The 12,706-nt window shown below is 44.8% G+C and overlaps 1 protein-coding gene across 2 annotated transcripts in view; it reads left to right on the top strand.

Annotated features, from left to right (window-relative positions):
* ACCSL (1-aminocyclopropane-1-carboxylate synthase homolog (inactive) like) overlaps nt 1-12,706 on the top strand; it is a 160,515-nt gene that overhangs the window by 138,332 nt on the left and 9,477 nt on the right. Inside the window, exons 1-2 of one of the 2 annotated variants that reach the window (XM_021083162.1) lie at nt 3,552-3,709; nt 11,777-12,282. In XM_021083162.1, the coding sequence (XP_020938821.1) occupies nt 3,688-3,709; nt 11,777-12,282 (528 nt within the window). In that variant the 5' untranslated portion in view covers nt 3,552-3,687. Of the gene's footprint in view, nt 1-3,551; nt 3,710-11,776; nt 12,283-12,706 lie in introns of those variants that run through there. The other variant, XM_021083163.1, reaches the window with a different exon arrangement.

The following is a 12,706-nucleotide window of genomic DNA, read 5'->3' as shown; positions in this document are numbered from 1 at the left end:
ACTGCTTGGTTCCTTCATTGCTGTCCTCAGCCACCCACTGAATCATTACCAATAATGGTCAACAAACACTGACTGTGAACCCCCTCTGTGCCTTGGAACCTAAGAAGCCTACTGCCCAGAGGGGGACCCAGACCTTAGATAACCGCATTATGGTATTCATTCATTGGTTTCTTCCTTCCTTCCTTCATTCGTCTACTTTCTCATTCACTCATAAACGTCATTGAGCTCCCCTGTGGGCCAAGCATTGTTCTTTGCACTTGAACATCAGTAAACAAAACAAAGACCCTTGATCTCATGGAGTTTATGTTTCAGAAAGGGAGACTGAAAATAATGCACATAATAAGTAAGTATAAAGTAACTTTGGAGTTCCCCTTATGGCGCAGAGGAAATGAATCTGAATAGGAACCATGAGGTTGCAGGTTCGATCTCTGGCCTTGCTCAGTGGATTAAGGATCTGATGTTGCCGAGAGCTGTGCTGTAGGTCGCAGACACAGTTCAGATCCTGCATTGCTGTGGCTGTGGTGTAGGCTGGCAGCTGAACCTCCGTATGCCGCAGGTGTGGCCCTAAAAATCAAAAAATAAATACAAATAAAATTGAGTATCTTTGAGGGAGAAAAGTGCTATAAAACGTGAAGCATCGAATGGGAGGGGGGAACCCGAGTGTGGTAGGGGTGGGAGCGGGTTGCAGAATGAGATAGGGGGGCATAGTAGGCCTCTGGGAAAAGGTGAGTTTTGAGCAAGTACTTGTAGGAGGTGAGGGAGTGAGCTGAGCAGATATCTGGGGGCAGAGCAGTCTAAGCGTTGGAACCCAGCTACAGAGAAGGCCCTGAAGCACTGTCCACCTGCTGTTCTTTACACCACAGGCACGGGCCAAGAGCACAGGGATATGGGCTTGGGCCCCTGAACTTGTCTAAGGAGTCAGCAAGGAAGATTTTTTGGAGGAGGTGACACGCAGGCACAGATGTGAAGGAGAAGCAGGAGGCTGCCACATGGGCAGGTCAGCAAAGGGCTTTCTGAGTGGAGGGAATAGCACGTGCAAAGGAATGAGAGGTCACAGGAGAGTTACAGGAGCATCAGTGTTTTGGGGTTGTCAGGGGTGGGGGGGAGATGTGCAAATAATAAGACGAGGCAGATACTTGTGACTGGTTATTCTAGAGGTCTGATATGCCACAGGAAAGGGTTTGGATTCAGAGGTTGCAAATTGATGGCTGGAGGGCTGAAATCAACTGGTAAACCATTTTACTTAGCAGTGCTTAGTGCTTGCCTTTTTTTTTTTTTAAATCTTGAGGGCACATGGGGGGGGGGGCTATGCAGGCTTCCCCTTTGCCTTCAGCCAGCTTTGCCCATTTGTCACCCTTGTGTCCTTGAAGGTACCTGAGTTTATAAGCCCAGTAAGGCGAAGGGGGAACCATTGAGGGATCTTGAGCAGAGGAAAGATGTGATGAGACTTTTCTATTGGAAAATGTCTTCTGGGGCTCCTTGAATGCAGGGAACTTTCCTTTCGTTTTCACAGTCGCAGGGTCTAGCCCAGTGCTTGGTGCATAATAAGCACCCAAGGAATTGCTTTTTAGTTTTGTTTTTTAATGAGTGGGGAATGAACAAAGAAATGACAAAAGAGCCGGGCTGTCAGGCAAGCCAGGCTGGGGGAGACGCGAGGTCCTCATCCTTTCAGGTAAAGCGTCTGCTCACTGCTCACGCTTCCCCTCAGTGTGGAGTCCGCAAGCACGGTGTCTCTCCAAGAGGAATCCAGAATCACCTGCCATGTTTGTTGTAAAATGCTGACTCCTGGCCCCACCTATAAGACCTACTAAATCGAAATCCCTTAGTGAAGCCCAAGCATTCACATTTTATGTATTTATTTGTTGGTTTTTTCAGGGCCGCACTCGCGGTATATGGAGATTCCCAGGCTGAGGGTCGAATTGGAGCTGTAGCTGCCCGCCTACACCACAGGCAGAGCAATGCCAGATCCTTAACCCACTGAGTGAGGCCAGGGATCGAACCTGCATCCTCATGGATGCCAGTCAGATTCGCTTCCATGGAGCCATGATGGGAACTCCAGCATCCGCATTTTAAACAAGCACCCACTGAAGTTAGAGAAGAGTCACGGGGCAGGGTATTTTCAGACCAGAGGTAGCTTTTGGCCTTGCTTCTGTTTGCTGACCCTCAGGGAAGGCAGGCCAGAAGCTCCAAATGCATGGAGCTCAATAACATATGCCATTTCCCGCCCTTTGTGAGGCAAGTCTCATGACCTCCTCCTTTAATGGGAAGAAACCAAAGACCAGAAAGCCTGAATGGATTTACCAAGGACACACAGTCAAGTAGGACTGGGGGGATTGGAGCACCGCCCCCCCACCCCCTGCTGGAAATCACTCAGGGCTTCCTCAACAAATGCCCTTCCTGCTCTGGGTGAGCCCACTGCAGCCTGCTCTCACCTGGAGCCTCCCCCAAAATGGGCAAGATTAGTAGCTCATTTGTGCTTTAATTGAGATGCACTTGCTCCACTGGTTCTCAGACATTGCCAAGTATTTGAATCACCGGGTGGTCTTGAGCTACTACCCAGGCCCAGGCCCTGGCCCGCTTCCAATAGCCTCCTGCGCTTTGTTAACTCTCCAGGTGACGCCAGTGCCTCCAGAGTTTGAAAACCACCCCTCCAAAGTGTGGTTCTCCCAGGTGTGGGCTTTACTGAACCTGTCTCTTGCAATGGTGCAAAGAAAGGCCATTTTATTCTTAATTTTTTGAGGACTCTCCATCCTGTTTTCTAAAGTGGCTGGACCAAATCATATTCCACTTCTGAGTATTTATCTAATGAATACCAAAACACTAATTCAAAAAGATACATGCACCCTAGGAGTCATTGCAGCATTTTTAAAAATAGTTCAGATACAGAAACAACCTAAGTCCTATCAATGGAGGAATGGATAAAGAAGATGTGGTGTACATCTACAATGGAATACTACTTAGCCATAAAAAGGTGAAATCTTGCCCTTTGCAACAACATAGATGGACCTTGAAGGTATTATGCAAAGCAAAATCAGTCAGATGGAGAAATAAATACTGTATGATTTCACTCCCAGGTGGAATATTTAAAAAAATGAACAAAAAGACAAAATAAATGAACGGACTAAACCAGACAGAAACAAACATGGAGATACAGAGACCAGAGCACTGTTTTTCAGAGGGGAAGGGGAGTTGAGGGTAAATGAATAAAGCGGATCAACTGTGTGGTAACAGATGGAAACTAAACTTTTGGTGGTGAGAGCGTGCTGTCATGTTTACAGATGTTGTACACATGTAACTTAATGTTTTAAACCAATGTTACTTCAATTGAAAGTAAATAAGTTTAAAAAAAAACAAAAAAATAAAATTTGCAGAACTATTAACAATTAAAGTTCATTAAAACAAACCAAAAAAAACCAAAAAAAAAAAAAAAGAAAGTAAATAAGTTTTTTCAAAAAAATTTTAATGAGGCCATTTTAGGTCATTGAGAGCTCCTGGGGGTAGGCCCTTGAAAAGGTCAAGGTGAATCTACTTGTTGCCCTTGGAACTACCTGTGCTTAAAAGCCGAGCATGCGGGCCCCAGGCAGCTCGCAAGCTTAGTGAGAGAAGGAGGGCGGAGGAGAGGCCGCTGAGCCCCAACGGTTAAGGACCATTTCATTGGGGACATAAGGACTTTAGACCAGAGAAGAAATGAGTGGAAACAGGGCCAGAGGTGAGTGTGGTGTAGCTGGTTGGGGAGCAGCGGATGTGGAGCGAGAGGGGGGCTTCGGGCCAAACATTGCCTGGGCTTCATCTGTTCATGTGGGCTCTTGGACCCCCGAGGGTGGGGCCAGCAATGGACCTAGGGGCTTATGGGTCCCCACAGGTGAATGCTAAGTTTTTTGGGTTTTTTTGTTTGTTTTTGTCTTTTTGCCATTTCTTGGGCCGCTCCCACGGCATGTGGAGGTTCCCAGGCTAGGGGTCTAATCGGAGCTGTTGCTGCCAGCCTAGGCCAGAGCCATAGCAACGTGGGATCCGAGCCACGTCTGTGATCTACAGCACAGCTCACAGCAACGCCAGATCCTTAACCCATTGAGCAAGGCCAGGGATCGAACCCACAACCTCATGGTTCCTAGTCGGATTCGTTAACCACTGCGCCACGACGGGAACTCCAAGAATGCTAAGTTTTGAGGGGATGTGCCAGCAAGAGGCTTCAGGGAGGGATAAGTAAGAGGGCAGTGGGGCCAGGAGTTCACAGACTCGGGTTTCAAGCTCCCCTTTCCCATCCTACTTGTGTGATTCATCGCCTGCTCTGAAGCCTTTGTTTTCTCATCTGTAAAGTGAGGCTAATGTGGTGCCCTCCTGATGGAACCACTTTGAGGATTAAATCAGTGGGTGCACGCCAAGATCTCAGACCAGGAGTTTCTGTTGTGGCTCAAGGGGTTAAGAACCCGACATAGTCTCTGTGAGGATGCAGGTTCCATCCCTGATCTTGCTCAGTGGGTTAAGGATCCAGTGTTGCTGCAAACATAGGTCGCTGATGAGACTTGCACCTGGTAGGGCTGTGGCTGTGGTGTAGGCTGGCAGCTGCAGCTCCAATTTGACCCCTAGCCTGGGAACTTCCATAAACCCCAGGTGTAGCCCTTAGAAGAAAAAAGAAAAAAGATACGAAACAGAAAACAAAGATCCCAGGCCAGAGCCTGGCTCAAAGCAGCCCCCAAACAGTGTTAGCTGTTGTTGATAATGTTGCGGTTTGGGAGGGGCTGTGACCCCCACCACCTGTAGCTTGTACCATTTATAACTCATTCTGGATATACTGGGGGACCATGTTAAATTCACCAGACTGTTATAAATTATGTCCTTATTTGCCCCACCTGAAAGTTGGGGATAACTCTTACCCACTAGCAGCGAGGATTAAATGAAAATGAAGCTCCAAGGGGTTAAGGTTGCTGGGTAGTCACTGGGCTCTCTCATTAGTTAGGTGACCCAGACTGAAGATGCTGGCTTAGTGTTTACTACCAAAGTCTGGCCAGTGCACACATATGACGCGGTTGGAGCTGTGTCCCAGTAAAACTGTATTTACAAAAAGATGAAGTGGGGCTCTATTCTATAACTATACTAAATTCTCTTGTAGAGCAGCTGTTAATTCTTTTGTGTCTGCCTGGTAGGCAGATTGCTATCTGCAGATAAGCAATAATCCAAATTCCCTATTTTTATCTCCAGTTTCTTTCCTTGCCTAATATTTTTGGCTGAGATCTCTGATACAGCGTTAGCTCTTTCAGCCGTATCTCTCGTTTCTGAATTCAGTTTCTCAATTGAGCAGGAATCTGGCTTTTTGGCTGAGAGATGTCTTATGTTAAAGAGATATCCATTCATCATATTAAGTTGTCTAAAGCAAAAGTGGATGTCTAATTTTGTTAGGTGTCTTTATGGCATCTATAGACCAAATGACTTTTACCCCCTTAGGATACATTAATGAAAAGTAATATGTCATAGAATTGAACTATCCTTCCATTCTCGGTATAACCCCACTTGGTCATAAGGTTATTTATTAGGCTGATGGATTCTACTTGCTAACTGCTATTCAGCTTTTAAGTATTAATATCCTAATCATAGGTAAGATTTGTCCATAGTTCTTCATGTAAATGTAATCAAATCTAGATATCACTGTTTATTTGATTATAAAATGTGGATGCTTTTCCTTTTCTCTAGAACAATTTAATGGCACTGGAATAATATATTCCTTTACATATATGATAGAATTTCTTTATGAGACTGTCTGGGCTAGATGCTTTTTAAGCTCTTTGATAACATCTATGGAAACTGTATTTGTTTAGATTTTATTTCTTAGCTGGGTTCAGGAAGAATAAACTACATTTTTAAGCTAAATTATCTGTTTCTTTCAGACTTAATACACATATCCAGAGAATACTTCAAAATAGCCTTTAGTTCATCTTATTTCTGCGCATGTGCTTTCTCTTATTTTTCTTTACCAAGTTAGTTTGTGCTCGCTTGTTCTCCCCCCCACCAAGAACTTTCTCATTTTTTCCACTATAAAATAATTATGCAAATATCCCTTTGTGTATTGGAGCTTGCTCTCATACTGGTCTTTATACTTGAAGAGCTGGCATTGGAAACAAACTCATTTAGCTGTTGGTAGCCTAATAGAGCCTTAAATTAGCTACAGCTGCATTTAAAAACCTACTGAAATGTAAAATTTGTAAATGTACACTTTGTGCTTTGACAAACGGTATAGCCATGTAACCATCACCTTATCAAGATACAAATCATGTCACCTCCCCAGAAATTTCCCTGTACCCCATTACAGTCAGTTTCCTAGCCCCTTCTCCAGGGAGCCACTCTCCTGATTTCTATCACTACCGATTACTTTTGCTTGTTTTATAAGTAGAACTGTACAGTATGTACCTTGTCTGGTTTCTGTCACTCAGTTGGTTTTACCTTCTAAAGGCAAAATTTCTTGCTCTGATTTGTAGAGTCCTCTGCAGTAAATCCAGCCCCTCTAGGGAGAGAAATTGGTACTGCCTATAGAAATGTTTATCCTGTAATGGCTACAAGATTCTAGGTTGGGAGTTACTTCCTTTCGATACATTGAAAATAGCATTTTGCTATCTTCAGCTTTCCGCTCTTGCTAATGTCAGCTTTTGATTTATTATTTCTTTAAGATAACGTTTTTTTTTTTTTTTTCTGGGCAGCTTTGGAAATTTTTTTTGGTAGTTTCACCATGATGTGTGTGTGTGTGTGTGTGTGTGTGTGTGTGTGTATATATATATATATATATATGTATACAGGTATAGATGTATTTATCCTAATTTGCATTTGTCAGGTTTCCTGAAGCCATTCTTTGGTATCTGGTTACTTGGCACTGATGAAAAACATCTTATTCATATTGCTTCTGCCCTGTTTTTCTCTTCACCTTTGGGACTCCAAATGAAGATGTATATTTTATTTATTTATTTATTTTTTGTCTTTTTTGTTGCTATTTCTTGGGCCACTCCCGCGGCATATGGAGGTTCCCAGGCTAGGGGTCGAATCGGAGCTGTAGCCACTGGCCTACGCCAGAGCCACAGCAACGTGGGATCCGAGCTGCGCCGCGTCTGCAACCTACACCACAGCTCACGGCAACGCCGGATCGTTAACCCACTGAGCAAGGGCAGGGACCAAACCCACAACCTCATGGTTCCTAGTCGGATTCGTTAACCACTGTGCCAGGACGGGAACTCCAAGATGTATATTTTAAATCATGTATCTTTTGTCTTACTTTCTTTTGTGTCTTCATGCCACCTTCCAGAAAATTACTTCATCTTTTTTCTAGGTCACTAATTTTCTCTTTAGCTGTATCTAATATGCTATTAAATCCTTCCATTGAGATTTTTCATTTTTGATCATTGTATTTTAACCTTTAGAATCCATTTTTCTGGAGTTCCGTCATGGCGCAGTGGTTAAAAAATCCGACTAGGAACCATGAGGTTTCAGTTCGATCCCTGGCCTTGCTCAGTGGGTTAACGATCCGGCATTGCTGTGAGCTGTGGTCCAGGTCGCAGATGTGGCTCGGATCCTGCGTTGCTGTGGCTCTGGTGTAGGCTGGCAGCAACAGCTCCGATTAGACTCCTAGCCTTGGAACCTCCATATGCCATGGGAGTGGCCCTAGAAAAGGCAAAAAGACAAAAAAAAAATCTATTTTTCTTTAACTCTATTGCTTTTACATAACTTCTAATTTTTGTCAAACTTGCAAGCTTGAGTTTTATCTCCTTGAACAAAATAGCAATTATTTTACAGTCTATTCCTAGTACCTCAAGTCCTGTTGGTCTTTGTTGCTTCTGCTGGTTTTAGTTCATGCTATTTATTCATGTGTCTGGAATTTCTGTGTGCTGGACACTGTATTTGAAAAATAATCCTCTTGAGAAATCTAAAATCTCAGGTAACTGCTTTCATAGTATTTGTTTGCGTCCCAGGAATTTGTCACCAGTGGTACAAGATGACAATACCATTGGAGAAAGTTAATCCATCTTCGAAACTTGAGACTTCTGGGGCATTATATGATGTGAAGTCAGGGTACAGTCTGTGTGAGGACTGGTTTTCTGCCAGTTTGCTCTTCTTTTCAGGAGTTCTGAGCTAAAGTAGGAGGTCTTAGGTTTAAATCCTGGTTCCTAATAGGATACTAGAAGTTACTTAGCTTCACTGAGCTTCACTTTGACCTTTGAGGTAAGTATCTTATCTTGTCTGAGTAACTGATACCCAGATGGGGGAGATAATCCTTCCAATTGGTGAGTGACAATTACAGAATAGAATCTAGTCTCCTCAAGGCTGCTTATACCTGAGTTTTCAGTTTTGCAACCTATATTTAAGGGTCTGTATCCCCAAGCACTTTCCTTCCCATGCGCATAAAGACTGGACAATCCTTTTCCTAATTATTACATTGAAAAGGAAGAATCTGAGTTAGGTTAGAGTACTGAGACACCAGGGGAAGCTGGTGCATGGTGAGAGGAAGGAAGGCCAGTGGAAAAGATAGAGCTAGAAGGGAAGCAGGGGACTAAGAAAATGATATTTAGAAGTATCCTAGTATAAATGGTATACCCATGAGCTGGATCCCAAATGAACAGGAGGTCAGCTTGCTACCTAGTTCATTTCCCATGTTCCCAACTCCCCATTCCCAGTTTCTACTGTTTTTAAGATCTGTCTTCCAGATTTTATGAGAAGGGTAACAGCTGGGCTGGTTCTGAGAGGCTGCAACTATAGAAGGCCCCTGAGTGTGGCTTCAGGCGTAGATGGTTGAAGGATGAGAATACTGAAACCGAAGAAGAATTGAGGAGAGAGCTTATATATCCCAATAGCAGACAATTTAGGACTGAGATTGAGGGACATTATGACCTTTGTGGAACAATGTCATTCACAACAGACTTTTCAATCACGAGAGACTTTTCTGTAGCAAAGACAAGTCTTGGCAGAGATCCAACTTCTAGGTTTCCTCTGGCTTTGCTGCACGCTTGCTGCCTTATCAGAAAAACGCATTTGCCAGGAAGACACATTTTTTGCAATTGCATGCTTTCGTCCCATCTTCAGTTCCCTAAACCTGCCTGGAGAGGTTCTCGTTCCAGCTGCTTTAAACCTTCTCCCTGCTACACTGACCTCCAGCTTCCCTACCCCATCCTGATCCCTCTTCCCTAAGAATCTGGAGTCCCTGGCTTAAGGGCTGGGTGGATGGAACAGAGTAATGGGCAACTTGTAACAGCAAGATCTTCCAGGGTAGGAAATACAAGAGTCCCTAATCCAGCCTGAACTGGAATAACTACTTAAAATTCTGGGCCTGTGTGCTGTCATATCTTTGATTTTTGTTATGAAGGTGATACAGATTAAGTACCCTCCATATGTGACAGCCCAGGCCTAGGAGAAAACAGAAGCCTGGTGAAAGCTTCTTCCCCATAGAGGAGAGGTCATCTTCACCATCTTGGCTCTTCCCCCCCCAGCTCATCAGGACCAACAGGGATAATGGGTACCACCTGCAGGAAGGCAAAAACAAAGGAATCCCACTTGACCCTTAAATGCTTCTGTGCCATACAAGTTTCTGGAAGGACAGTGTGACATGATTGCTCCCAGGTTGAGAGCCCCATTGAAATGACCCTCTTATTTGTAGGGGACAGAGCTTGAGCCAGAACAAAGCTTTTGCTTGTGAAACAAACGGCTGGTCCAGGACTAAGAGCTTATATTCATTCAATGTCTTTCTAAGTAGTAAGTTTCTAAACCTGGTGAGTGAAGTTCTTTGTATCACTGTTGGTGAAAGGTTGGCATCCTAAGTCAAGACTTTGTACTCCTTTGTCCAGTGGCTTCTTCTGGCTGTTGGTCCATCTTCCATAGCTTAGTCTTCAGTCAAGTTCATCTCTTCCCTGACTTGACCACATCCTTGTGGTTGTGCCTTTCTCCTAGTTAACCTATGTGCCAGGCACTGTGCTAAGGATATGATGATGAAGGCTGACCAGGGCAGATACTGAACAAGTGACAATATTGAGTGTCATTATGGAGAGGTATAGGTTGCTATAGGAACATCACAGACTGAAGAAAGATGATCTGGAGAAGTTGGGCAAAGTGTCCAATACTTTTGAAGTGCTGGTGCCACAAACCTGTAAAAGAAGTAACAAGGTCTTGTGTATGTGGGGGGATGCAACATAGTAAAGAACTTGGAAGATGGGAAGTTCCCATCGTGGCTCAGCGGTAGTGAATCTGACTAGTATCCATGAGGATGCAGGTTTGATCCCTGGCTTCACTCAGTGGGTTAAGGATCTGGCGTTGGATGTGAGCCGTGGTGTAGGTCGCAGACATGGCTAAGACCTAGTGTTGGCTGTGGCTGTGGTGTAGGCCGGTGGCTACATCTTAGATTCGACCCCTACAAATAAGAGGGGAACTTCCATATGCCATGGGTGCAGCTCTAAAAAGTCAAAAAAAAAAAAATTGGAAGATGGCATTTGGTGGAAGGTGTACAAGCCTAGATTTTTAGAGAGGCCTCAGTGTCTGGGGATATGAGGATTGTCTTAAAATGAATGAGAGACAGTGAGCAGTCAGCCGTCAAGATTTTTTTCTTACCTCCTGGCTTCTTGATATCTGATCATTGGCGTTTTTTATTCTTTGAAGCTTTAAAAGGGTGTTTCTTAAGTCTTATCCCACATTTTGACTTCATTTCAGACAGAAGGTTGGTCTGCATAGTTTAAAGGTTCCCAAAGTACAGTCCCAGGAAATTGTTAGAACTGCAAATTCCCAGGTCCCACCCCAAACCTGCTGAAACAGTCTGGTGGTGAGGATGCCCACTTGTGTCCTCACAAACCCTTGGATGGAAGTCCCAGGCAGCTGTCAGGATGAGCAAGTTGAAGGCATTTACAGAAAGTGATGCAAAGTTAAGTGGCTGGAAGGACTGAGCTTTGAATAGCTGGTATGGCTAACTTTGGAAAAAGGCAAAAAAAAAAAGAAAAAAAAGGTCTGATGTTCTAGAAGAGGGTTTGGCAAACTTCTTCTGTAAAGGCCCAGACAGTAAACATATTAGGCCTTATGAGCGATATGCTCTGTGTCACAACTATTCCACTCTGCTACTGTAGTACCAAAGTAGCCTTGGCTAATAACATTAAACAAGTGACACAACTGTGTTCCAATAAAACTTTATTTACAAAAACAAATGGTGGATAAACAACAAGGTCCTATTGCATAGCATGGGGAACCATATTTAACATCCTGCGATGAACCCTAATGGAAAAAATATAAAGAATATATGTATGTGTGTACATATATATGAATAAGTGTCCTCTATAGTAGAAGTTTACACAACATTGAAAATCAACTATACTTCAATAAAATTTTAAAAAATTTAAAATGGAAGGCTGGTTTGGCCCTTGGGCAGTAGTTTACTCCCCTATTCTGGCAGAATGACGTAGAGTTTTGGATTGGTTTGGTGTTTCTGTTTTTGATTTTAGCAGCAGAATCCCTTTTCTTCCCTAGAGCTCTGCAAAGCAGAAGTTGCCCTGGTTGAGGAATCTACAGGATACCTGTTCAATTTTCCCCTTTTCTTAAAGTGGGCCCAAAGGCTCTCTCTCAGAACACATGTCAGTGATAATGCTCCAGTGTTTGCGCTTGCAGCCTCTTGGGCACTGCCCTTGAATGAGTGGGTATCTCTTCCTGAGCCAGTCTGGGCTTATTACCAAGGTGTGTTGGTAGGAGGCACTAGTGACCAGCTCGAGATCAGGCCTGGACCTGAGGATCAGCAAGTCCCCTTTGCTGTAGCACATGTCTTTCTCTGCAGGTACCAGGCAGCCCGCGGAGGCCAACAGGAATACTAGGCGTATGAGCAACCCATCAGACATCTCCCCCACGCCCTGTGGCCAGACAGGGGACCAGACCCTCAGAAACCATAGCATCTACACGCAGCTGATGGAGACAGTGCTGTCCTTCATGAAGCTGATGACCGGGGACCAGCAGCAGGACCCAGCGCTGGAGGAGCAGAAGGACAGTCAGGCCAGCAGGGAGCAGGAAGCCCTCCTGGGTCACCTGATGATCCAGACAGTCAAGCACCTACAGTCTGGGGTCACAGGTGGCCACAAGTTCCAACTGCCTTGCCCTTCCATGCACTCTAGGGACAATGTCCGAGGCGGGCAGCAGGCCCAATCATCCAGGAAGACTTGCCGAGATACATTTATCAGCTCTGACCTGTCCAGCCGTGGCCTCGACATCTCTTCCTTATACCACTCCAGCTTCCAGGACTACAACACCTACCAAGGAAACAAATACGACAAGAAGAATAACACCCTGGTGAGGATGGGGGAACATGCTTGTGGGCCCTGCCGCTAGGTTCTTGAGTCTTGTGCCCAGTCCTGGGCACGCTCACTGATTCTTCCCAACCCCATCAAATAGGCACTAGTGTCCTCTTTAAGGGGCTGGGCACAGAAACGAGGTGCGTGGCCAAGAAAGTTGACGAGCTGGGTCTGGCTTCCTCTCCTATCCCAGCTCTGACCCACTCAGAGTTGACGGTGTTCACCGTGGTAAGCGGACCTACCCCCAGGGAACTCAGTCTAGTGATGGATGCCATCAACTATTGGGAAAATGAACATGAATAAGGTTTCCAAGAGCACTAAGGGGGTGCCTGCTTTGGGTGGTCAGAGAGGGTGTTACAAAGGTTGAATCAGCCAGCCATGTGGTGATGGGGGTGTGCGGGGCTCTTCTGGGAAGGAAGAAC

Source organism: Sus scrofa, chromosome 2 (assembly GCF_000003025.6).
Source record: "Sus scrofa isolate TJ Tabasco breed Duroc chromosome 2, Sscrofa11.1, whole genome shotgun sequence".
Taxonomy (NCBI): Eukaryota; Metazoa; Chordata; class Mammalia; order Artiodactyla; family Suidae; genus Sus; species Sus scrofa.
The sequence above is the reverse complement of the archived record's forward strand: the minus strand, read 5'-3'. Positions and strand labels throughout refer to the sequence as shown.